The 24,596-nt window shown below is 50.0% G+C and overlaps 1 protein-coding gene across 3 annotated transcripts in view; it reads right to left on the bottom strand.

Annotated features, from left to right (window-relative positions):
• The window catches only part of LOC132832903 (flotillin-1-like), a 47,035-nt gene that overhangs the window by 6,686 nt on the left and 15,753 nt on the right, over positions 1-24,596 (bottom strand). For all 3 annotated transcript variants that reach the window (XM_060851136.1, XM_060851137.1, XM_060851138.1), the window contains exons 3-10: positions 14,243-14,318; positions 13,625-13,715; positions 8,637-8,780; positions 8,277-8,396; positions 6,965-7,060; positions 5,328-5,480; positions 4,367-4,548; positions 2,644-2,689 (exon numbers count right to left, since the gene is read on the bottom strand). In XM_060851136.1, the coding sequence (XP_060707119.1) occupies positions 2,644-2,689; positions 4,367-4,548; positions 5,328-5,480; positions 6,965-7,060; positions 8,277-8,396; positions 8,637-8,780; positions 13,625-13,715; positions 14,243-14,318 (908 nt within the window). The remainder of the gene's footprint in view (positions 1-2,643; positions 2,690-4,366; positions 4,549-5,327; positions 5,481-6,964; positions 7,061-8,276; positions 8,397-8,636; positions 8,781-13,624; positions 13,716-14,242; positions 14,319-24,596) is intronic.

The raw sequence follows: 24,596 nt of genomic DNA, 5'->3' as shown, positions 1-24,596 counted from the left end.
GTCTTTGGACTGTGGGAGGAAACCGGAGCACCTGGAGGAAACCCACACAGACACGGGGAGAATGTGCAAACTCCACACAGAGGGTTCGCCCATGGCTAGAATCGAACCTGGGTCCCTGGCGCCGTGAGGCAGCAGTGCTAACCACTGAGCCACCGTGCCACGCCAATCAGTCTTCATCATGCAGGCTCTAAATAACAGCTTGAGGTCTCTATGCTTGTAACTACAGATCGGGAAATGAAAAGGAGCAATGCAGGAAAATTACAATCACTCCAGAAGTGGGACTGAATGAACTGCCGGAGCTGCAGACTGACAGGAACTCAGCTCCTGATTGACTCCATCCCATTGTTTTCGAAGAATGTCAAGCGAGATAGTTGATGCACAGGTTGAATGTCCCATTGGATTGTTAAATAGAAAATGTTCAGAAAATGCTGAGGTAACAGGTCAAAGGTGATTGTGGCAAATTAAGGGGCATGGTGTAGGGGTGGCATACTGACATGTACAGAAGACTGACTGGTTAACAGGAAGCAGAACCAGCTTGAAATGGGTCTCTCTCTAGCTGACAAGAAACAATGAGTTGTTGTGAAATGGGGATCAGCGCTGGGACTTTAATGGTTTATAATTAATACTCATGATTAGGATAAAGGGACTGAGGGTATTGTCAAATTTACTGAGACACGGAGGATAGGTGAAGAGGACAAATGGCCGGCATATGAAGTGTATGTAACGTGAGACTGTCCCTTTCAGCGGGAAAAACTGAATGCATATTAGCAAAATAGCGAGAGATTGAAAAGCTTCGAGATGCAAAGGGATCTGGGTGCCCGGGAGTATGCAAGGATGGAGGCTGTGCCTCAGTTGTACAGGTGAGTACTGGTGTTCAGTATTAGATTAGCTTCCTGACAGTGTGGAAACAGGCCCTTCAGCCCAGTAAGACCACACCGACCCTCCGAACAGTAACCCACCCAGACCCATTTCCCTCTGACAAATGCACCTGTGGGGCAATTTAGCACGGCCAATTCATCTTTGGACTGTGGAAGGAAACTGGAGCACCCGGAGGACACCCACACAGACACGGGGAGAATGTGCAAACTCCACACAGACAGTCACCCAAGGCTGGAATTGAACCCAGGTCTTTCGCGCTGTAAGGCAGCAGTGCTGACCACTGAGCCACCGAGCCACCCCATTAATAACTGTGTTACTGCAGCAGCATCTTTATGGAGTGGTGTCAGATAGTGACTAGATAGATAAAGAAGGGGTTTGATTTGTTAATAGGTTACTTTAGTGTTTCACTGTTAGAATGAAGAAAATAAATCATCTTTTCTTTAAACCGTGGAAATCAGGGGTTTTCTTTCACTCACTAACACTTTTAGCAGCTTCTGAGGCGAGGCGAGCTTTTCTGGGTGTTTTGGTTTTAACGAGCAGAGGGATTTGACCTCCGAGTTGTAGAAGTATTTAAGGGTGGATGCAAATGGTTCGGAAGCAGTTCAGACCAGGTTTGTTGGACTAATATCTGAAACAGGTTGGTTCCCATATGAGAAATCGTTGAACAGGCGAGGTGAGTATCCACTGGAATTGAGGTAAGAGGCACCGTGAATGGGAACAAGCAAGATTCTCAGGGGTCTTAAAGGCGAGAGGGAGTTTCCTCTTCTTAGGGGATCGAGAAGGTTTAAAAAGGAAGGAGTCGAGATGTGGCAGAACTAGAAGTTTGCACATTCTCCCCGTGTCTGCGTGGGTTTCCTCCAGGTGCTCCGGTTTCCTCCCAGAGTCCAAAGATGTGCAGCTTAGGTGAGTTGGCCATGCTAATTTGCCCCATAGTGTTCAGGGATTTGTAGGTTAGGTGCATCAGTCAGGCGTAAGCATTGGGTAGGGGGAACGGGTCAGGGTGAGTTACCTTCGGAAGAGTCGGTGTGGACTTGTAGGGCCAAGGGGCCTGTTTCCATACTGAAGGGATTCTATTCTCTCACAGGGTTTTCAGGACTCTCTTTTTGAAAAAGGCAACAGAAGCCGAGCCTTGCAACATTCTAAAAGGCACTGCAACGGTGGTAGACTCGCCAACTTTAAGAGCATTTGATAAACAGTCATTGGACAGACATATGGATGATAATGGAATAATGTAGGGAAGACGGGCTTCAGATTGGTACCACAGGTCGGCACAACGTCGAGGGCCGAAGGGCGCTGGAATGTTCAATGTTCCGTGAAATCCCTGATGAGCAAAGGGGTGAAGGAAGATCGGCAGTAGGTGAGGGTGTGGATTTGACATAAAAATCAGGTCAACCATGACCTTTATACAGAGGTGGTGCAGGCTTCAGGAGCTGAATGACCGCCCAGCGCTCCTTTTCCCGACGTTCCCATGCTCCTTGTGTGAAAAGGAAACTCGTCTGAAGTATCGCAGACGATTAATAGCGCTGAAGGAGGCCAGTTGGTCTATTTAGCTCTGCAAAACAGCTGCTTACATTAATACAAACTCAGCCCGTGCAATCCTGCCCTCTATAAGTTTAGGCTTTAAGCTCTGGTGGGGTCACTATGGTCAACTTTGTACTGCCCTCCCTCCAGGGACGATCTGTGGCGCCGGTCCCAGATCCGAACCCTTGTTTCTGATCAGGATTCCCCACAACAAGGAAGGATGGGGACAAAAAAATGACTTACTCGAATGGACTCAGCCTCGGCCTCAGCTTCCATGATGAGCTTCAACCTAGAGAGCAAGAGACAAAATGGCGGCCAAGTGGGCATGTTAGACAGAACATGACCGAGAACTCTCAACTCCGCACACAGGGCAGCCTCAAAAAACACAGAGGCACTGTATCTTCACATTAAAATGTGCACCCTTTCTCCACTCAGTAGTAAGGGCAAGGAATGCCCTGTCTGCAACGGTGGTAGACTCGCCAACTTTAAGGGCATTTGATAAACAGTCATTGGACAGACATATGGATGATAATGGAATAATGTAGGCAAGATGGGCTTCAGATTGGTTCCACAGGTCGGCACAATGTCGAGGGCCGAAGGGCGCTGGAGTGTTCGATGTTCCGTGAAATCCCGCCACAGAGAGACCCCCACATAAATATCAAAGTGCTGAGGGAGTGCTGTTTGTAAAAGGAACTTGGGGCTGATCCGCTCTCCCTCGGGGTGACTGCAGAGGATCCCATGGCAACGCTGTTCGATGGAGAGCAGGTGAGCGCCCCCTGGTGTCCTGGAGCATTAAGGGAACGAGTGAATTCCCCAGACTGACCCTCCCATAACCCACCAGCTTCCCTGGGTGGCTCTATAACTTTGCACCACGCTTGTGGATATGAGAATCTGCGAGAGGGAAGGAATTGGTGGGGGATGGGGTTTAACCAAAAAAAAAAGCCAATTTGCTTCAAACGCTCCTCCCACACATGGCACTCTGTTCCAAAAGCTGTCCAGCTCCTGGCCTGGGATTCCCCTGTTACCCCAGCGATCCATCTGTGCACACAGTAGCTCCAGTGTATTCAGGGCTGCTCACCTGGAGCAGCTCAGGCCCCTGGTGGAATTCAGCACCAGAGTAGCGACCTTGTCCCCGGCACCAAGCCACTAACCTCTCACCAGACCCCAGAGCTTGGGAACTCAGCTGGGACAGTGGGCTTGCAGGAAGCCTGCTAAAGTGATTATCCTTAAGGACATCAACAGTCCCCAGGAGATTCGGTCTAGTCAGCAGCTTGTACACAACGAGATTCATTCTAGAACGTGCGGGAACCGAGTCGAGGTGCCGGAGTGAGAGAGAGAGAGAGAGAGAGAGAGAGCACAAATCTCCAAACACTGAATGTGCGTGACCCTTCCAGCACCCGCCTGCCCCAGGTGTGAAGGGCACTGCGAGTCGTTCACTCAGTTGCCCGTCTATTTCAGAATCCATCGGACTAGAATCATAGATTCCTCACAGTGTGGAAACAGGCCCAGCAAGTCCACACCGACCCTCCAAACAGTAACCCACCCAGACCCATTCCCCTATTACTCCATCTTTATTCCTGACTAATGCACCTAATCTACACATCCCTGGACACTATGGGAAATTTAGCCAATCCACCCTAACCTGCTCAGATTTAGACTGTGGGAGGAAACCCATACAGACACGGGGAGAACATGCAAACTCCAGACAGACAGTCACCCGATGCTGGAATCAAACCCAGGTCCATGGTGCTGTCAGGCAGCAGTGCTAACCACTGAGCTTGGAAGCAAGTCCAGACGCAGATCGCAAGGGGACTGGCGAATGAAGAGAAGGAATGCGATCCCATCCCTGTTCCCGAGGTCTCTCTCTCTCTCATACACACACACATGCGCGCGCACACACACACGTCCCTCCTGCCTCCGTCCCCCCTCTGCTTTCCCCCCAGGATCTCTGGCCAGTCGCTCCTACCTCTCGGCCTCAGCCAGCTTCTCCAGTCGGTAACGTTCGGCCTCAGCTGGTTTTTTGACCTTGGCCTCCAGCTCCTTCTCTCGGCGGAGGATCTCCTGCTCCTGGACCTGGATCTGCTGGGCACGTTCCACCACCTGCACCTGCATCTTCTCTTCCTCGATTTGCTGCTTGGTCTTGGCCACCTGTGGTGCAGGGAAGGTGGGATGGGTGGGGGCAGGAAACAGGAATAACGTTACCTGCTTCACCACCGCTGCTGACGTTGGCAGCTCCCAGCTCCACCCATTGGCACAGCTCGCCAACCACTGAAACGACCTAATCCCAGGCCTACGTTACCCTACAGTGTGGAAAGAAGCCACTTGGGCAATGAATGTGCACTGGCCCTCCCCGAGGAGCGTCCCGTCCTATCCCAGTAACCCTGCGTTTCCTGTGGCTAACCCGCCCAGCCTGCACGTCCCTGGACACCACGGGCCGGTCCAACTCACCTGCACGTCGCGGGACCGCGGAAGGAGAGAAGGGCAAACTCCACACCGGCAAGACAGCCACATCCGATTCCAACTCCTGACCCCTGACCCTCGGTCAGGAGGATGGGCCTGCCTGACCCCACAGGTCAGCAATCAGGAAGCCTGGCCTGGCTGACCCCTGACAGAGTCGCCCTGACGAGAACGCAAACTTGCCTGACCTTTAAACGCCCCCGACCTCAATGACCTGCAGTCAGTTGGACAGGCCTGCCAGACTCCAGAAACCTGTGGGTGATAGGCCAAGCCTAAAGAACTCCACGTCCCCCTACCCCCACCGTTTGCCCTTCCAGCCCGACCTCAATAACCTACAATTGGCAGGCCACGTCTACGTGACCCCTGACCAGCAGTGGGCGTAGGCCAGGCCTGCCTGATCCCGCTCAGCCACAACAAGCAGCTATTGTTGAGGCAGTTGTGCATGGCCTCTGACCTGTGACCTCACTGACCTGCAGCTGGTAGGCCAGGTCGGAAGTGGCTTTCTTGGTGTTCACCTCCGTGTCGTAGGTGGCCTTCTTCAGTTCGTAATCGCGCTGAGCTTTGGCCACCTCGATCTCGTTCACATACTGCGCTGAGATTTTCTGCTGCTGGGCCTTGGCTTCCTGTGCAGTGGGGCAGGAAGGTTCCAGAAGGTCAGTCACATTGTCCACACATGACAGGGAACGCAGGACTCTATACTGGCCATGCGCTCTCTACACCCCCATCGGCAGTCACGTGGGATACTCACCCGACAGGGCAGCCTCGGTTCGAGGGCAAACAATCCCCCAGTTGCCAAACCCCACCCACCACTCCACGTCAGTGCGGTTGTGGGATCTTCCTCTGTAGAAACGGTGTGCCGCAATTCCCTGCACTGCAACAGTGACCAGATTTCACCATGCCCTTCAGTGACTGGATGGTGAAAATGTTATACGAGATGTGACTGATTTCTGACACAGGATCTGACTCACTCACACTGCGCTCTGAGCACAGGAAGGGAACATACTCGGGACTTAAGGAGTGACACACCCAATGTGGATATAACTGCAAAGGTTGGAACCAAGTGCACCGTGAGGTAATGGTCAAGGGAGCTTTACACTGCATCTAACCCTGTGCCAAACTAGTGCTGAAGGTTTTTAAAGGGGCTAGTCGAGAGGAAGCATTGCTCTGCACGTAAACCTATCCCTGCCCTGACGCTACGTCCTAAGAGGTACTGTCCCCCACCCTGCCGCTGCATCCCACAGGGCACTGTCCCCCGCCCTGGCATCCCACGGGGTACTGTTCGCCTGCCCTGACGCTACGTCCCACGGGACACTGTCCCCCGTCCTGGCGTCCCACAGGGCACTGTCCTCCCCACCCTGGCGCTGCGTCGCACGGGGCACTGTCCTCCCCACCTTGGCGTTGCGTCCCACGGGGTACTGTCCTCCCCATCTTGGCGCTGCGTCCCACGGGCACTGTCCTCCCCACCCTGGCGCTGCGTCCCACGGGGCACTGTCCTCCCCACCCTGGCGCTGCGTCCCACGGGGCACTGTCCTCCCCACCCTGGCGCTGCGTCCCACGGGGCACTGTCCTCCCCACCATGACGCTGCGTCCCACGGGGCACTGTCCTCCCCACCCTGGTGCTGCGTCCCACGGGGCACTGTCCTCCCCACCCTGGCGCTGCATCCCACGGGGCACTGTCCTCCCCACCCTGGCGCTGCATCCCACGGGGCACTGTCCTCCCCACCCTGGCGCTGCATCCCACGGGGCAGTCCTCCCCACCCTGGTGCTGAGTCCAAGGGGCACTGTCCTCCCCACCCTGGTGCTGCGTCCCAAGGGACACTGTCCTCCCCACCCTGGCGCTGCGTTCCATGGGGCACTATTCCCTGTTCCCGGAACGCTCGGCTCAGACAATAAACAGACGCTGTACAAGGAAGATTTACAACCTTCAAATCTCACATGAGCACAAAACGCAGTAAAGAAGCATCGTACAGCAATCCCGATGATGAAAGGGTTATCGTTCCACCCAACCAAATGCCCTCATCTCCAGCCGCAGGTGAAGGCTAATCCCCCGAAACCAACTCCTCCCCCTCCTTCACCAGCTCTCCCCAAAGCCACACCACCCCGATACCTTGATGCCAGAGTCTCGCTTGGCCTCGGCCTCTCCAATGCGGGCATCGCGTTGTACCTGGGCAGTACGGGATTTCCCCAGTGAGTGCAGGTAACCCTGTGGAGACAGGCAGAACCATTACAACCACAAAGGCGGATACCTTGGAAACACAAGAGCGTCAACGGGTGTGTAAACTTCGTCAAGTTCTTAAAATAAATTGTTTTTAAAAAACAAAGACGGGTCAGCTTACAGAAAGTGGGTGAGGGGGACAATTCCTTTCCTCAGAACAGCTTATTGCAACACACTAACAGATGGTGGTGGTGCCCGCAATGGGGAGTGTCACACTGACGGCACGCAGGCGACAGCATTAAAGGTGAGGGATACATCAGAGAGAACACACTGGAGTGAGTAATGCACTCCTCCCTCATAATGTGACATACTGTTATGAAGTTGCTGGTGTGCACTGTACCTTTAAGAGAGGGAAAGCTGTTTTGCACAGAGCACTTGCAGGCGCCTGTCACGTGATTGACTGGCAGTCTCAGAGTGCACTGGGAAATTGAAAACATGTAACATTTGGCTGTGAAATAAATACTTGCGTTTTAATCGCTGTTTTGACAACCATTCAAATTGAACCCGTTTAAATATGCCCCAGGATACTAAAAACCAATCGCTTTTGAATTTATTGTTTTGCCAACATCAAACCAATGAGACAATCCAATACTAGGGGTATAAAGAAGACGACATTTTGAGAGTGAGAGTGAGAGTGAGAGTGAGAGAGAGAGAGAGACACAGAGAGAGAGAGACAGAGAGAGACAGAGAGAGAGAGAGAGAACTGCTATCCTCAGAGCAGCTGCCAGCAACACACATTATTCAAAAGGTACCTTTTCCATATGAAACACCTTAGCAACAAAAGACCACAGACAACCCAGGAAGATCTTCAGCCAGAGAGAAGCAGCCACCACGTACAACAGCCGCTGTGTGGCTTTGAAATGAAGTCGATGTAATTTTAATACGGGTTTCTATTGGAACAGTGTATTGTTGTACAGTTGGAGTCAGATAACAAACATTTAAGGAGGCTAAGAGTTGTAAATAGTTGTTGCTAATGCTCACTTTTAGAGTTAAAGAATAAATTGAGAGTCTTTTCTTTAAATAGTGGAGGTTGAGCGTTCTCGGTTAGCCTTACTTTAACAGATTATGGGGCGAGGTGAGGTTTTCTGGGTGGTTGGCTTAATTAGCAGAGAGGTTCACCGCCATGTTGTAACAGGACACTGGGCTTTGTTAGAGGGGGTTAATTAACAGGGGATCTTGATGACCACCCCAGCCCAGCCCTTACCTGGTCATCGTGGATGTCTTTCAAGGTATAACTGACCACCCCGATGCCCATGTTGACCAGGTCGGAAGATGCAACTTTGAACACCTGCTCAGAAAACTTCTTCCGGTCTTTGTAGATCTCCTGGGAAGAGAACGGCAACCGCGGGTGAGGGAAAACAGGGGCGGGAAACTCCGCGTGTCTCACAAAAAAGGTCCCAACTCCGCCACAGCACCTCCTCTCCCCCAACCGCTCGGGGTCCCTGCCCAGGGAGGGTCGAGGCTGCACCGGGTGCCTTCGCTCACCTGAGGGAGCGACCCAGCTGAGAGAAAGAGATGCGCAATGCCAGGGGGAGGTGGGAAAACAGCAGGAGCTCAATCCTACCTCCACAGTCATGTGCGCCATGATGGCTCTCTGGTGACCTTCCAGCGTCTCCAGGGCGATCTGCCCGATTTCCGCTTCCGACTTGCCCAGGAACATCTGGCAGGCAGCGGCCAGCATCTCCTTGTTCTGCCCCTGGATCTTCACCTGGAACAGGAAGAGGTCACTTGAGAGGGGAGGGGCTAACCTTAACCGGGTCCAAAAAGGGATGTTAAAAAAAAACAACCTCGAAATCCTAACCCAACAGCAGCATCTCACTGCAAACTGGGCGACACGGTGATTCAGTGGTTAGTACTGCTGCCTCACAGCACCAGGGTCCCAGGTTCGACTCCAGCCTCGGGGCAACTGTCTGTGTAGAGTTTGCACATTCTCCCCGTGTCTGCGTGGGCTTCCTCCCACAGTCCAAAGATGTCCAGGTCACGTGAATTGGCCCATGCTAAATTACCCGTAGTGTTAAATGCATTAGTCAGAGGGAAATGGGTCTAGGTGGGTTACTCTTCGGAGGGTCGGTGTGGACTGGTTGGGCCAAACGGCCTGTTTCCACACTGTAGGGAATCTAATCTAATCAAACAGGAGGTGTCGGCAGAATGGCTAGTGCTGAAACAGCAAAGCCACTCCACACTATCCCAGCGCAACGACATTCATCCTCCCCCAGAATCCTTACCCTTAAAATGTAAATTACTTTTCCGTTCACTCGTAGGGAACAGATCCCGACGCATCGAATCCCTGACTATTCATTCCCACTGGACGGACTGCAATAATCACATCCTCTCCCAGTTTACAGATCCGAATGGACAGCATTCATTCCAGAAAAATCCATGAATCAGATTCTCAAAGTTTCAAACCCATTCCCATTCATTCCTGCTGTAGAGATTAGACTAAAATTAAAACTCTTCCTGGACAGATTAAACTCACTTGGACTGAGCAGAAATCCTTATCCCAACAGACTGCCTTGGCTAATTTTCCGATTTTTAATATCCCTTGAAATCCTCCCTGCCTTATTGCCCAATTACCCCCCATCAACTGTTGTTAATAGCAGATTGCCCCCTCTGTTACCAGTCACTGATATGTCAGGGATTTGGGTTTTGTTTGGATTTTGCCAACGAACGACCGCACACCGAACAGTTATTGCGAACTCAATGAATTGGTGTTCTCAAGAACTGCCTGCACGGCAAATATCCGGTAAGCGCTGAGGGCAGCTCAGGGGTGTGTGGGCGAGAACAGCTCAGGATACTACACAGCAGGAGAACCAGAAAGGCCTCTGGCCCACTGGCATTCTGTAACCAAACAGGAAATGGCAATCTGCAAAGGGTTCAGATCCTGCGTGATCCCTGAAAGACCAGGATCCATCTGAATTTTTGAGATCACCGCACAGCCATCCCAGAACAGGGTGCGGGGATGTATTGAACCCGCACTGACTCAGAGATGGGGGAAGGCAGGGAGCTTGGAGTGAAATCAGCTTCAGAGGTATAATGCTGGAAATGCAGATCGGGACCGATTTTCGTCTCAAATGGTTATTAATGCACCACCAGGCTTCCTGCGCGGATCTTAATTCGATCTTCACGTCAGGCAAGAGAGCCCATTAACAAAGGATCAAGTTCATTAACGTAGAGAGAGAGAGAGAGGCCTCAGGGGGTTCGTTTTCTGGGAAATCTGATCGTTAATCTCCACTGCAGGCGCTGGGCTGCAATGGAACAACTGGCAGCAAGGTAGGCAGTTCTGGGCAGAGACTTCAACACGAAACGGAGGATGGTACTGTCCTGATCTCTCAGTCAGGGGGCCTGGATAAAGTCCCACTGACCCCAGAGAGGTGTATAGCCTTTGAATGAAAAGTATCGAGAGCGGGGGGTCTTTTTCCAGGCACTTGCCGCAGTGGTAATGTTGCCACAAGGTCTGGGTGTGAGTCTCAGCTGTGCCAGAGGGGTGCACCAACAGGAAGCACACAAATGGAAGCACAAATCAGGTTACCAAACCATCTCTGTACAGGTCGCTGCCGCTGGGTCGCTGCCGCTGTGCCGCTGCACCGCCAACTATTTCCTTCTCCTTTATCCATCACCTGGTCATGCTTTGGTGCTCTAATTCGCACTGGGCAGGAGGAGGCGCCCCCACAGCGGTGGACCATTCCCCTGCAGGAGTCCTCCTGCTTTCCGCTGGGGGACCTGAAAGGAACTGGCGCGCATCAGTTCCACGTGATCATAGTTGGAGGAGGTTCACTGGCTCCCAGCCCAATGCGGTGCTGCGAGACCACGTGTATACCCACGTATCTGCTGGGTGCTCTGCCTACTCAAATACGGTCATGGAAACTCACCCGTTGGTCCAACTCATCTGTGCTGACCAGATATCCCAACCTAACCTAGTCCCATTTGCCAGCACTTGGCCCATATCCCTCCAAACCCTTCCTATTCATATACCCACCCAGATGCCTTTTAAATATTGCAATTGTACCAGCCTCCACCACTTCCTCTGGCAGCTCATTCCATTCACGTACCACCCTCTGTGTGAAAACGTTGCCCCTTAGGTCTCTTTTATATCTTTCCCCTCTCACCCTAAACCTATGCCCTCTAGTTCTGGACTCCTCAACCCCAGGGCAGATCTTGTCTATTTATCCTATCCATGCCCCTCATAATTTTGTAAACCTCTAAGGTCACCCCTCAGCCTTCGACGCTTCAGGGAAAACAGCACCGGCCTGTTCAGCGTCTCCCTATAGCTCAAACTCTACCATTTCAAAACCTGGATTCTGCTCCTCTCTCCCCCCCACCCTTAAAGTTCCACGTTTTTGACCTCTGGCCCTGTGGGTCAGACCACCTCCTGTGGGCCTGGCAAAAGTAGCCAGCAGCAGATCCAGGTAAGAGGCTGTGGAGGGCGTCGGGTGTCCACCCCTCCCTCCTGCAGCTATGTCTGTGTCCGAGTACCCGGAGGTAGAGAGCTCCTCTTTGGAGGAAGTTGGTGCCACAGTGACTGGAGCGCATTATTACACCCTCCGTCGCCATTTGAATCTAATCAACTCCCTTCCCTATTATCTTCATGACTACACTGCTGCTGGTGTGCAGTGCTTGTTAACTGATAATTTAATGAGCAACACAGGGGACGTGGGGGTGGTTTATTGATAAGAGGAGAGCTGGGCTCCTTCAGCAACACCCTCCAAGCTTTGAGAGAGGTGGAGACTGCATCGGCTGGTGTTCACTTACTCCCCGGTTTTAATTTCGTTCCCACCCCCCTACCTTTCCTTCAGTGTTATTGTCACACTATTCCCCGGGTCATAGTGCATGTAACTTGTTATTTTTGATACGTGACACAGATGACTTGGTGGCAGCACTACTGAAACAAAAGTTCGAGCTAGGTATTTGGGTCTCTTGCGGCAGTGTCCCTATCTCTAGGCCAGAAGGCTTTAATTCATGATGCACTCTCCCCGGACACAGATCGCAGCGTGTCTGCACGGGTGGGCTAAACATAACACCAACTAGGCTCCTCTCGTTAATTTTGTACCAGGATTTTTACAAATTCTTATAAAAGCTGCAAGGGGATGGTGGGAGCCAGCGCAGATTTGGCTTCTGCAGAGAGGAAGAATCCAGAAGGAATCGGTTATGAAGATGTGGTGTACTGTACCTTTAAGAGAGTTAAAAGCTAGCAGAACTACCTGACAGGACCAAGTGCTCTGAACAAGGTATCATATAACGTTTTGGGCCAGCAGCTAGTGTAGCTGGTTGCCCTGGAGACAAAAACAAATTCAAATTCGGCCAATCGGTTTAAACTACCCCTGAAAAATACCAAATTCCGATCCGGTTTGAATTTTAGTATATTGACAATGTTAAAAACCAACGAAAAATATCCGATGCTTTAGGGGTATAAGACCGGGAAAAATTGAGCAGTTGAGAGAGGACTGCCAAAAGACTAACAGATGTAGGCTGCTAGCCAGAACTCACTGAGACGGACCTGTCTCAAGAAGGAGTTTGCATAGATAAAAACATCGACACTGGCCTGGTGTGCAAAGAGAAGTTTCGACAGCTGGCTGGTTTTGAAATTGGAATTTTTCAGTAAATCATAATCAGGGGTTTTATCGGACCAGTCTTATAGAAGGGCAAGTAAAAGATAGCTTAGAGGAAGGATTTGTAAATTTTAAGGTCTAATTATTCTCGATTAGACCTTAAGAAATAAAATTGTTAATTTTTACTTTAAATAGATCTCGGCCTCTCGAATTTTTACAGATTACTGCACAGGATAAATCTTTTCTGCGTTGCTGGTTTAAATTAAGCAGGAGGGTTTACCCCGTGTCATAACAAACCCATTGTTTGTTCTATGCTATGGATTTATGATGCAAATCTCTAAGTCTTTCCAACACAAGGACACTGGTCTGTAGAACAGAGTTCAATCCAACATCCTTCCACAAACATCACAAACAAACAAATATGAACTGCACACATTTGCAAGTGCTTTTGAACAAATAACTGTCTTCCATTCCACTGATCTTTGCTTCGATAGAGCGACAGATTAAACATTGGGGTAGAATAACTCAAGAGACAAAAAAAAACCTGCAGATGCTGGAATCCAAAGTGGACAGACAGGGCATGGGAAGAACACAGCAAGCCAGACAGCATCAGGAGGTGAAGAAGTCGACGTTTCGGGTGTAACCCTTTTCCAGGACTGAAGAAGGCTAAAACCAGAAACACTGACTTCTCCACCTCCTGCTGCTGCTGCCTGGCTTGCTGTGTTCTTCCCATGTCCTGCCTGTCGATGTAGAATAACTCAAGGCCATGATGGTTGCTCATCTGAATTTCTAGTGAGAATTACTATCTCCAGGAAGGCAGAAGACAAACAATTTGATTTAATATCATATACACGTCCCGCACAAAACACCAGCCCTCCCTTTAAAGGAGCCCAGTCATTGAGCCACAGTCATTGTGTTCCATTGGTCCAGGCTGGTGTCTTACTGAGGAGTGAAGTGAGACAGCTCTGCAGCCTTACTCTGAGGGGCAGTCTGGGCAGCACTGTACCTGAGCAATTCCTGTGACGGAGATCGGGACACCGTGACGTGTGTACACCTTTTCGCTTTTCACATTCAGTGTTAGAGTGCTCAAGGAAATCCTAGAGAGAGAGATAGAGAGAGAGAGAGAACAACTGAGACACAGAGCAGGTTAGAAGCAATATCTGTTCGAGGGAGAGATCAGATTGCCGGGGCTAGGGGCACTGACACATTCAGTTGGAAATGTGGTGAAAATCCTAATCCTGTCACCCTCCCACCTTACTCAGCCAAAGACTGGCGGTCCCACCCAATCCTAGAGATTGGCAGGGGTGAGGGAAAAACTATCTGATACATTGCCCAACCCAGCCCTGGTGGGGGCAGGGGGCAGTATCTGGCCCACTGTCCCACCCAGTCCCAGGGACGGACAGACAGTTTCTGACCCACTGTCCCACCCAGTCCCAGGGACGGAGAGACAGTTTCTGACCCACTGTTCCAGCCATGGAGGGGGGGGATTGCGGAAGCAGGGAGACAGTTTCTGACCCATGGCCCCACCCAGTCCTGGGGTACTGGGATTGGGTGGGTGTGTGGGGTGGTGGTGGTGGTGGTGGTGGATTGCGGGACACACTGCCCTCACCGGGTCTCTCGTTACCTCTCAATCTGCTGCACGCACGGCAATACGAAAACCCGCCCTCCAGCGATCATCACCGGTGGGGACCGACAGAACCCTGAAACAGAACAGATGGCAACACTTCAGCCAGGGTGAGGGCAGCTGGCCTGCTAAACGGACCAATCAGCCACCACTCAGCTGCCGTCAGAGGGTGGTACTGGCTGTGCCGGAGGAGGGCAGAGCAGGATCTGACGGCAACTCTGAATCACAGCCTTTCACATCAGTCAGCACCGTGCAGCAGTCTGTTCAGCCCCTCAGGTCTGTGATGGCTCTCGGAAAGAACGATCCGACTAAACGTACCACCTTCCTCATTTCTCTCTGCCCCTGGAAACTCTCTCGCCTTGCAGTAACTTATCCAATTGCTTTCGGGAAGCTATAACTGAATCTGCCCTCGTGCTCAGCGTAACTCGCGCATCTGCCCCCTGGGTGTTTTGAGAATTGTTTTCCATCCCGCAACTGACCTGACTGCTACCGGTTCAGTGTAATCTGCCAAAAAACAAATTCTATTCATAATTAAGAACATATTAAACCTTCTCTCAATTTCAACACCAGCTTTGAAATTCTCTCAAAACTTACTGATTCTCACCACCTTTCAACTTTCCTCTGAACATTCAAAACGCGCCCAAATGACTGCATAGCCAAGGTCACCATCAGCTGAATATCACCGTACATCAGTGGATTATATATTCAGGATACTCAGCAAAACATTCTTCAGAAAACCCAACCACATACAGGGCGTTGGAGGAAGAATGGGTCTCACTGGACAAGTCTTCCTGGGAACAGCACAGTCTCAATGGGCTGAACAGCCTCCATCTGAGCTGTCGGAATCCTTGCTTCAGAAGCTCTATTTTGAGAAGGAGCTAAGGGATCAGTAAGACCGGTTATGACAAATTCCTGCTTACCAAAGACAAATCCAACAGGCTTCCAGGGTTCGCTGCAAGCACTGAGCTGCTCCTGTTCCTGACCTCAGCGTTGCCCGAGAGGCTTTTATTTTGAATTAAAAGGCAGCGTAGCACAGCAGGGAAGATATGCTGGCACATCAGAAACGAGAAAATCCTGACTGCCTCAGGAATCCAGCCGGGCAACTTATGCAACCCAGAAATAAAACCGAAAGGAGGGAGCCTGCAATGGAAACAGGCCCTTCGGCCCAACAAGTCCGCACTGACCCTCTGAAGAGTGACCCACTCCCCAACCTTATTATCTTTTATTTACCCCTGACTAATGCACCTAACCTACACATCTCTGAACACTATGTGGCAATTTAGCACGGCCAATACAACAAACCGGCACATCTTTGGACGGTGGGAGGAAACCGGAGCACCCGGAGGAAACCCACGCAGACAAAGGGATAATATGCAAACTCTACACAGACAGTCGCCCGAGGCTGGAATCAAACCTGGGTCCCTGGTGTTGCATGGCAATAGTGCCAACCACTGAGCCACCATGCCACCCCAAATGCAATGGTGTTTCAGCGCAATACCGGTCAATGATGTGTGGACAGAAGCAAATGATGTGAGAGCTGAGCTTCCAAGGTGACAGAGGCTTAAGACACTGTATCCAAAGTTGAGGGGCTTGTCTTATGAACAGTTCAGGCCTGTAATCTCTAGAGAGCTTAGAATGAGGGGAGACTCAATTGTGGGGTTGACAAAGTAGATATAAAGAGGATGCTGCTTCTCCCCGCCCCCCCCCCACTCCACTGTGAGTCAATCTAGAGCGAGAGGTCACAGTTTTAGGGTACGGGGCAGCAGGTTTAAAAGAGAGACGAGGAGGAATTTCTTCTCTGGAAGGGTTGTGAACCTGTGGGTTCCACTACCCCAGAGTGCGGTGGATGCCACAGCACTGAAGAAATTCGAGGAAGAGGGAGACAGCTGTCACGTTATGGAGCACGGGGCAGGAGAGGGGAGTTGAGGCCGAGATGAAATCAGCCATCATTCATAACGAATGGCAAAGCAGGTTGGAGGGGCTGAATTATCTACTCCTGCTTCTCATGTTCAACAGGGGAGGCATCTGAGTGTGTGTAAACCTGAATATTTCCCTTCACTCAGTGAGCGCGAATGCCACTCTCTCAATCAGGACAGAAAACGACTGGCTGTGGATGATTGTGGCAATTCAAGAAAATGCAGGTTTTAATACCTGAGGGAGAACTGCAACCAGCTCAGCGAGGATACAATCGCATTGTGGAAAGGGCAGACACATTTAATACAGAGACATGAGAACTAACATACAGTACCAGGAAGAACGAGGTGAGGGCAATATAAAACATGGGGTACCATTCTAAAGGGGATGCAAGGGCAATGGTACCTGGTGCACAAATTATGGAGAACCCCTGCCACATGCAGCATAGCGACAAGTGAGGGACATGGATGCAGAGCTTTATAAACAGTGAAGGTAAAGTTGCTACACTTCTGTCAGACCATAGGGTAGCTCTCTGTGACCATACTATTTTTTTAAAATTAAGAATTTTTAAAAAATGAAGGTTGGGATAGAAATGTCAAGCAAAATCTGCTCCATAGCTAATAAAGTAAACAGCTTGCGAGGCCTTGGGTTTTGTTTAAAGTTGGAACAATAGAAGCAGCCTGAACAGGTGGGGTCAAGTTCCCACGGAACCAGGACTTCTTAAAAAAAGGTTTTAACCAACCGTAGCAGTTGCTGATGGGCCCTTGAAGCTAGTTGTGGAAGCTGCTTACCCTCTCTCTCTCTGTTCCAGCTAAAAACTGGGGGTTCTCTTCCTGCTGCTGGAATTACATGTGAGACAATCCATCTCCCTGAATTTGCCTTTGCTAAGGGTGTACTTATGGGATGTTATTATATTGGAACAGTTACTGTTTAGTATTATTATTCTGTGAGGTTTTTCAATAGAGCTATGTTATTCCAATTCTTCATTCTGTTGTATCTTAACTGCAGCATATGAATAAAGCAGGCTTTGCTTCAAGACTGACAGCTTGACCAATTGAATTGTACCTGGAATGCAATGCTGGACACTTTAAAATAGGAAAACATTAGGGTCTGGGCTATGTCCTTCATATGTTTTGAGGGGATTTGGTTGGGTTCAGGATTATTGGACTCAAAGGCAGCGAGCGATTGGTGAGTTTTGGTGTTCTCTCTTCGGGTGCTGAATTCCGTTGGTTTAAATAGGGTGCGCTTTGTGTAATAATGGCTCTGAATAGCAGGAATTAAGCCCTCGCTGTTGGTGTCAATCTGCATCACAAACCCACCATCCAGTTAACTGAGCTCACCAACCCCTCCATATATAGATATTCAAAAGCAAAGAGCTTACAGCGAGCTTTTGAAAAAAAAAATTAATTTGGCCTCAACTGAGGCACTGCATCTTGTTCTGGACACTACACATTAGAACATTTGGGAAGGTTTTGGGGAGAATGTTGAAAAGATAAACTGAACAAACAGACCTTGGAGTGCAGGTTCATTGCTCCTTGAAAGTGAAGTCACAGGTAGATAGGATAGTGAAGGCGGCGTTTGCTATGCTTTCCTTTATTGGTCATAGTATTGAGTACAGGAGTTGGGAGGTCATGTTGCGGCTGTACAGGACATTGGTTAGGCCACTGTTGGAATATTGTGTACAACTTTGGTCTCCGGTGTTGTGAAACTTGAAAGGGCTCAGAAAAGATCTACAAGGATGTTGCCAGGGTTGGAGGGTTTGAGCTACAGGGAAAGGTTGAATAGGCCAGGGCTGTTTTCCCTGGAGCGTCAGAGGCTGAGGGGTGACCTTACAGAGGGTTATAAAATCATGTGGGGCAGGGATAGGATGAATAGACAAGGTCTTTTAGCTGGGGTCGGGGAGTACAGAACTAAAGGTATAGGTTTAGGGTGAGAGGGGAAAGATATAAAAGAGACCTAAGGGGCAACTTTTTCACGCAGAGGATGGTGCATGTTTGGAATGAGCTGCCAGAGGAAGTGGTGGAGACTGGTACAATTACAGCATTTAAAAGGCATCTGGATGAGTATACGAATAGGAAGGATTCAGAGGGATATGGGCCGGGTGCTGGCAGGTGGGACTAGAGTGGGTTGGGATAACTGGTCCAACACAAATTGGACTGAAGGGTCTGTTTCTGTGCTGCACATCTCTATGACTAAAAATGGTTCCACGACTGGGAGACTTCAATTATATGGAAAAATTGGAAAAGCTGGGGTTGAACTCTTCAGAGTAAAGGAGGTTGAGAGGGGATTTGACAGAGAGATGTTTAATACCATGAGGGGAATAGACAGGGTCAACAGAGAGCAACTGTTCCCACTGGCGAACAAGGGCATAGACTTACGGAAAATGGTAACAAGATTAAAGTGGCCACAGGGAAATGCATTTTTTAATGCAGTGAGTGGTTAGGATCTGGACTGCAGCTCCTGAGGAGGCAGCAGACTCAATTACTGGTGTTAAAATGGAAATGGTTAATCATGCGGAGAGTGGGGAAAAGCATTGGGAGGCTGAGGGTGCGAGCGTTTCTCTTGCCGAGAGGCAGTATAATTTAATATGTTTACTCATGGGAACAGATGTTAAGCCAGGAGTTATTACCCATCTTTAACTGTCCTTGAGACAGCGAGTGGAGGAGCTTCCTCCTGGGCGGTAAACGTATTAAGATTTCACATTTCTCACAACGGTTTATAAATTGTCACAGAATCTCTGCAGTGTGGAAAGGGGACATTTAGTCCATCCAGTCTACACTGACCCTCCAAAAAGCATCCCACCCAGACTCACCCCACCCTCCCTATCACTGTAACCCAGCATTTAGCACAGCCAATCCACCCTGACCTGCACATCTTTCGACTGTGGGAGGAAACCCGCGCAGACACGGGGAGAACGTGCAAACTCCACACAGGCAGTCGCCCCGAGGCTGGGATCGAACCCGGGTCCCTGGCGATGTGAGGCAGCAGTGCTAACCACTGAGCGGTCACTAGGCAATAGGAGTTAGGTCAGACAGTCATGCACCACAGAAGCAGATCTTTCTGTCAAACTAGTCCACACTGACCATCTTCCCAAACTAAACAAGCCCCACCGACCTGCCCCAGAACATTTCCTATTCACCTAACTGTTCAAATGTCTTTTAAATGTTGTAACTGTGCCTGCATCGACCACATCCTCGAGCAGTTCATTCCACACACGAATCACTCTGTGTAAAAACATTGCCCCTCATGTCCTTTTTAAATCTTTCTCCTCTCGTCTTTAACATATGTCCCCTAGTTTTCAACTTCCCCACCTTAGGGAAGAGACTTCCGCTATTCACCTTATCTATGCCCCTCGTGATTTTATCAATCTTTATAAGATCACCCCTTCAAACTCCTCCACTCCAGTGAATAATTTCTCAGCCTGTCCAGCCTCTCCTTATGACTCAAACCCTCCAATGCTGGTAATTGTCTTCTGACAAATCATTCCTGATGAAGGGCTTATGCCCGAAACGTCGAATTTCCTATTCCTTGGATGCTGCCTGACCTGCTGCGCTTTAACCAGCAACACATTTTCAACAATTGTCTTCTGAACCCTTTCCAGCTGAATGATACCCTTCTGGTAAGTGGGAGACCAAAGCTCACACCATACTCGAGAAAAGTCCTCACCAATGTCCTGCATAATCTCAACATGATGACCTCGGAGAAAGTGAGGACTGCAGATGCTGGAGATCAGAGTCAAGAGTGTGGAAAAACACAGCCGGTCAGGCAGCATCCGAGGAGCAGAGGAGTTGACATTTCGCGCAAAAGGATATGATTTCCAATGAACGGCTTATGTCCGAAACATCCATTCTCCTGCTCCTCGGATGCTGCCTGACCTGCTGTGCTTTTCCAGTGCCACACTCCCCCAACTGCGATACTCAAAACGTGTGAGCAATGGAGGCAAGCCTGACCATTAGTTGTGGGCAGCACGGTGGCACAGTGGTTAGCACTGCTGCCTTACAGCGCCAGAGACCCGGGTTCAATTCCCACCTCAGGTGACTGACTATGTGGAGTTTGCACATTCTCCCCGTGTCTGCGTGGGTTTCCTCCGGGTGCTCCGGTTTCCTCCCACAGTCCAAAGATGTGTGGGTCAGGTGAATTGGCCATGCTAAATTGCCCGTAGTGTTAGGTAAAGGGGTAAATGTAGGGGTATGGGTGGGTTGCGCTTCGGCGGGTCGGTGTGGACTTGTTGGGCCGAAGGGCCTGTTTCCACACTGTAAGTAATCTAATCTAATCTAAGTTCTGCTCTTGTTTATTTTACCAAAATGCAACACATAGGCTTAGTCAGGATTGTGGCAGAGCCTGCATACGTTTTCCTGCTCCATTTCACGACGTTCTGTGAAGGGGGCTGGCACACTTACTGCATGCTGGACGTAAAGCAGCTGTCTTTGGCCTGGATGTTGGTGTTGTCAGGGGGATCGAGATGGCTGCTTTCTACCGCGGCTGGCACAGACTTGCAGGAAAAAGGGGGAATGAAGTTGGAGTTTAATGCAGAAATGTGTAGGGTGATTCACTTTGGAAGGAGTAACAGAAATGCAGAACACTGGGCGCTTGGTAAGCGTAGGTGAGCAGAGAGATCTCGGTGCCCATGTACATAGACCCCTGAAAGTTGCCACCCAGGTTGATAAGGCAGCATACGGTCTGTTAGCTTTTACTGGTAGAGGGATCGAGTTTTGGAGCCACGAGGTCATGTTGCAGCTGTACAAAACTCTGGTGTGGCCGCACTTGAGTTACGTACAGTTCTGGTCACTGCATTATAGGAAGGATGTGGAAGCTTTGGAAAGGGTTCAGAGGAGATTTACCAGGATGTTGCCTGGTGTGAAGGGAAGTCCTGATGAGGAAAGGCTGAGGGACTTGAGGCTGTTTTCATTGGAGAGAAAAAGGTTGAGGGTTGACTTAATAGAGACATATAAGATAATCAGAGGGTTAGAGGGGGTGGACAGGGAGAGCCTTTTTCTTCAGATGGTGATGGCTAGCACAAGGGGGCATAACTCTAAATGGAGGAGTGATAGATATAGGACAGATGTCAGAGGTAGTTTCTTTACTCAGAGAGTAGTAGGAGCATAGGATGCACTGCCAAAGATTTGCCAACTTTACAGGAAATTAAATAGTCATTGGATAGGCATGTGGAGGAGAATGGAACAGTGTAGGTTAGATGGGCTTCAGATTGGTTTCACAGGGCAGTGCAACATTGAGGGCCGAAGGGCCTGTACTGCGCTGTAATGTTCTATGTTCTGAAGCTAAAGGGTTGGAATTGAATTTATTGTCACATGTATCGAGGCACAGTGAAAAGCTTTGACTTGCGAACAGTAGAGGCAGATCGCAGAGTTAAAGGGAGAAAGCAACCGCAAGAGGTGCGAGGGAGGAGGAGGAAGCTGGAAGAGGATTTCGATGCGGGGACTGTAACATGGGGGGGGGGGGGGGTGGGGGGGGGGGGGGGGTAGGGGCATAGGGTGGAGGGGAAGACTCAGAAGGAGACAAAGCAGTTTTCTACCGACCAACAAAGGAACACCCAGCCAACTGGAAAACACGATCATCCAGCATCACGGAAACAATGAAATCCTTGAAAATCAACCTGTAATCTTTAATCGCAAGCTGCCTAACTTCAGGAGCTATCATCTCTGGAAAAAGGGTAGTGGATCCTACTGCAATTAACACTGATTACCTCCAAAAAAAAATGCATTAGTGAGAATGAAAAAGCGGCTCACAAGTTACCGAGAGCAGCCCTCAGAGTTATTTTGGCTCCTGGCTTTCAGAGGTTTGCAAGGCTGGAGACTGGAATCATTCTGACTTCACCACTTCCGCTGGTTTCTGACACAGTGGGAGTTCAGAACCGAGTAATTATAGCTCAGTGCAAATCCCTGAGCACGCACTCAGAACCGTTCCCATGCTGTGGACATTGCACGTCTGAGTTACAGCTTGGCATTTTCAAACCTTGTCAGCATCAACCTGGCTCAAAGGGCTTGAATTGTCAAGTAAGAGTGACGAGGGAAGCCACAGGCGGGAAACCTCGGGTGGCACGGTGGCTCAGTGGTTAGCACTGCTGCCTCATAGCACCAGGGTCCCGGGTTCAATTCCAGCCTTGGGTGACTGTGTGGAGTTTGCACATTCTCCCCGTGTCTGCATGGGTTTCCTCCCACAGTCCAAAGATGTGCAGGCCAGGTGAATTGGCCATGCTAAATTGCCCGTAGTGTTATGTGCATTAGTCGGAGGGAAATGGGTCTGGGTGGGTTACTCTTTGGAGGGTCAGTCTGTACTTGTTGGACCGAAGGGCCTGTTTCCACGCTGTAGGGAATCTAATCATCAAAGCTGCTCTTGCATTTCCAAGGATCTCACTTAACACTAACTGCTCCTGATCTATTTTGGGGCACGTCAAAGAATTAGACAAACTGATCTTTTAACTCTTAAAAGACACTTTACCAAGCTATACTGTATTCAGCCACTCAACTCCTGCACTAGTTAACCTCTACCTATCTTTTTCTCTCCCTGCAATGGCTCAGCAATATTAATCTCACGAGCAGAGAGATTGATTTCAGAAATGCAGATGCAGTCACACAGCTCCAGAAACCCCAAAGGAACGCCGCAATTAGATTCTCAACACCTCAAAGTGAATGACGGGTGACGCCCAGGCTCTTTCTCCCCATGGTAGGCCACATGCACCCAGAGCAAGCTCGGACAGGACTTGGAGTTGAATAACGTGCACAACCAAGGTCAAAGTGGGGACTGCAGATGCTGGAGATGGGAGTCAAGATTAGAGTGGTGCTGGAAAAGCACGGCAGGTCAGGCAGCATTCCTAATGAAGGGAACTTTGATTTTCCTGCTCCTTGGATGCTGCCTGACCTGCTGTGCTTTTCCAGCGCCACTCTAATCTTAACCTGCACGACCCAGTTGACTAACGGACTTGAAGGGATTCAGCAAAGATTTACAAGGATGTTGCCAGGGTTGGAGGGTTTGAGCTATAGGGAGAGGCTGAACAGGCTGGGGTTGTTTCCCCAAGAGTGTCAGAGGCTGAGGGGTGACCTTATAGAGGTTTATAAAATCATGAGGGGCATGGATAGGGTAAATATCCCAGGTTAGGGGAGACTCAAATGAGAGGGTGCAACATGAGAGGTGAATGATTTAAAAGGGACCAAAGGGGCAACGTTTTCACGCAGAGGGTGGTGTGTGTATGGAATGAGCTGCCAGAGAAAGTGGGGGAGGCTGGTACAATTACAGCATTTAAAAGACATCTGGATGGGTATATGAATAGGAAGAGTTTGGAGGGATATGGGCCGGGTGCTGGAACTATACGAGGTTGGGATATCTGGTCGGCATGGATGAGTTGGACCGATGACATTCTGTACATCTCTATGACCTGGCTGCTTAACTAACCTGTCAGGCATTCTCCCCTCCTGCCCAGCACAGTCACTTGGGGGGGGTGGAGACAAGTTGAACCAAGGAACCTCCCAGGTGTGAAAGACGCCATGGTCACGACTTTGAAGTGGAGTCCCAAACAAACATTTACCGCTCAACGAAAACCCCACCGAGTCAGGTTATCGGGAGAGGAGCACGGTTCTGTCTGGGCACCGGCTGGCAATCTGCCCACCTTGCAGCCGTCACCGAACTCCACAAGGTGGCTGCGATGCTCTTTACGACATCCTGAAACAGGGAACGGTGTTGTACATATGCACGATTTTCAACCATTCCTTCTGATGTTAAAGGACACCGCTGCAGGGTTATTGTTTTCCCAAATTATACATAGAATTTGCCAGCTTGATGGGAGAGTGCTCAGCAAAGGTTCACGTGGGCAGGATCTCAAGCTTCATTCAAACGCTCCAACTCGCCACAACTGCATATACAAGTATGCACACGGGTACACTAATAATAAACAATTTCTCTGACAACCCTTCAGGCACATTATGATGCCATTTATTAAACAACGTTAACGACTGGCCTGTATAAGGAGCTATTACAGCAGCTAAAAGGTAGTAAGGGATGTTTTAAAGAAAGACAGTGTAGTGGCAGGGAACTCGAAAGCAGCTCTCGCTGTGGTCACAGTGGGGTCAAAGCTGGAGAATGGCGGTGATCTGAGGGGTTGAAGGGCTGGAGGAGTTTACAAAGAGAGGTTGGAGGATGACAAAGTTACGCAAGAGAATTTTCAAACTGAAGGTCTGCAAAATCTGGAAGCCAAGGGAGGTCTGGCACGCAGGTTAAGAGATGAGCAGCGAGCGAGAAGCGTGAGAAATACAAGATGCACCAATTAAAGAGCCAAACTCGACTGTAACCATGCCAATATAAACAGGAAGTGGGGGCGGTTAGTGCTGCAGTAATCCCCAATAAACTCTCAGCCGCTCAGTGATAGAGGCCCAGTCCCAAGGAGGAGAGACTGTTCACAAACTGGGAGGAGAAACAGAACCGCTCC

The sequence above is a fragment of the Hemiscyllium ocellatum genome, chromosome 35 (genome assembly GCF_020745735.1).
Source record: "Hemiscyllium ocellatum isolate sHemOce1 chromosome 35, sHemOce1.pat.X.cur, whole genome shotgun sequence".
Taxonomy (NCBI): Eukaryota; Metazoa; Chordata; class Chondrichthyes; order Orectolobiformes; family Hemiscylliidae; genus Hemiscyllium; species Hemiscyllium ocellatum.
The sequence above is the reverse complement of the archived record's forward strand: the minus strand, read 5'-3'. Positions and strand labels throughout refer to the sequence as shown.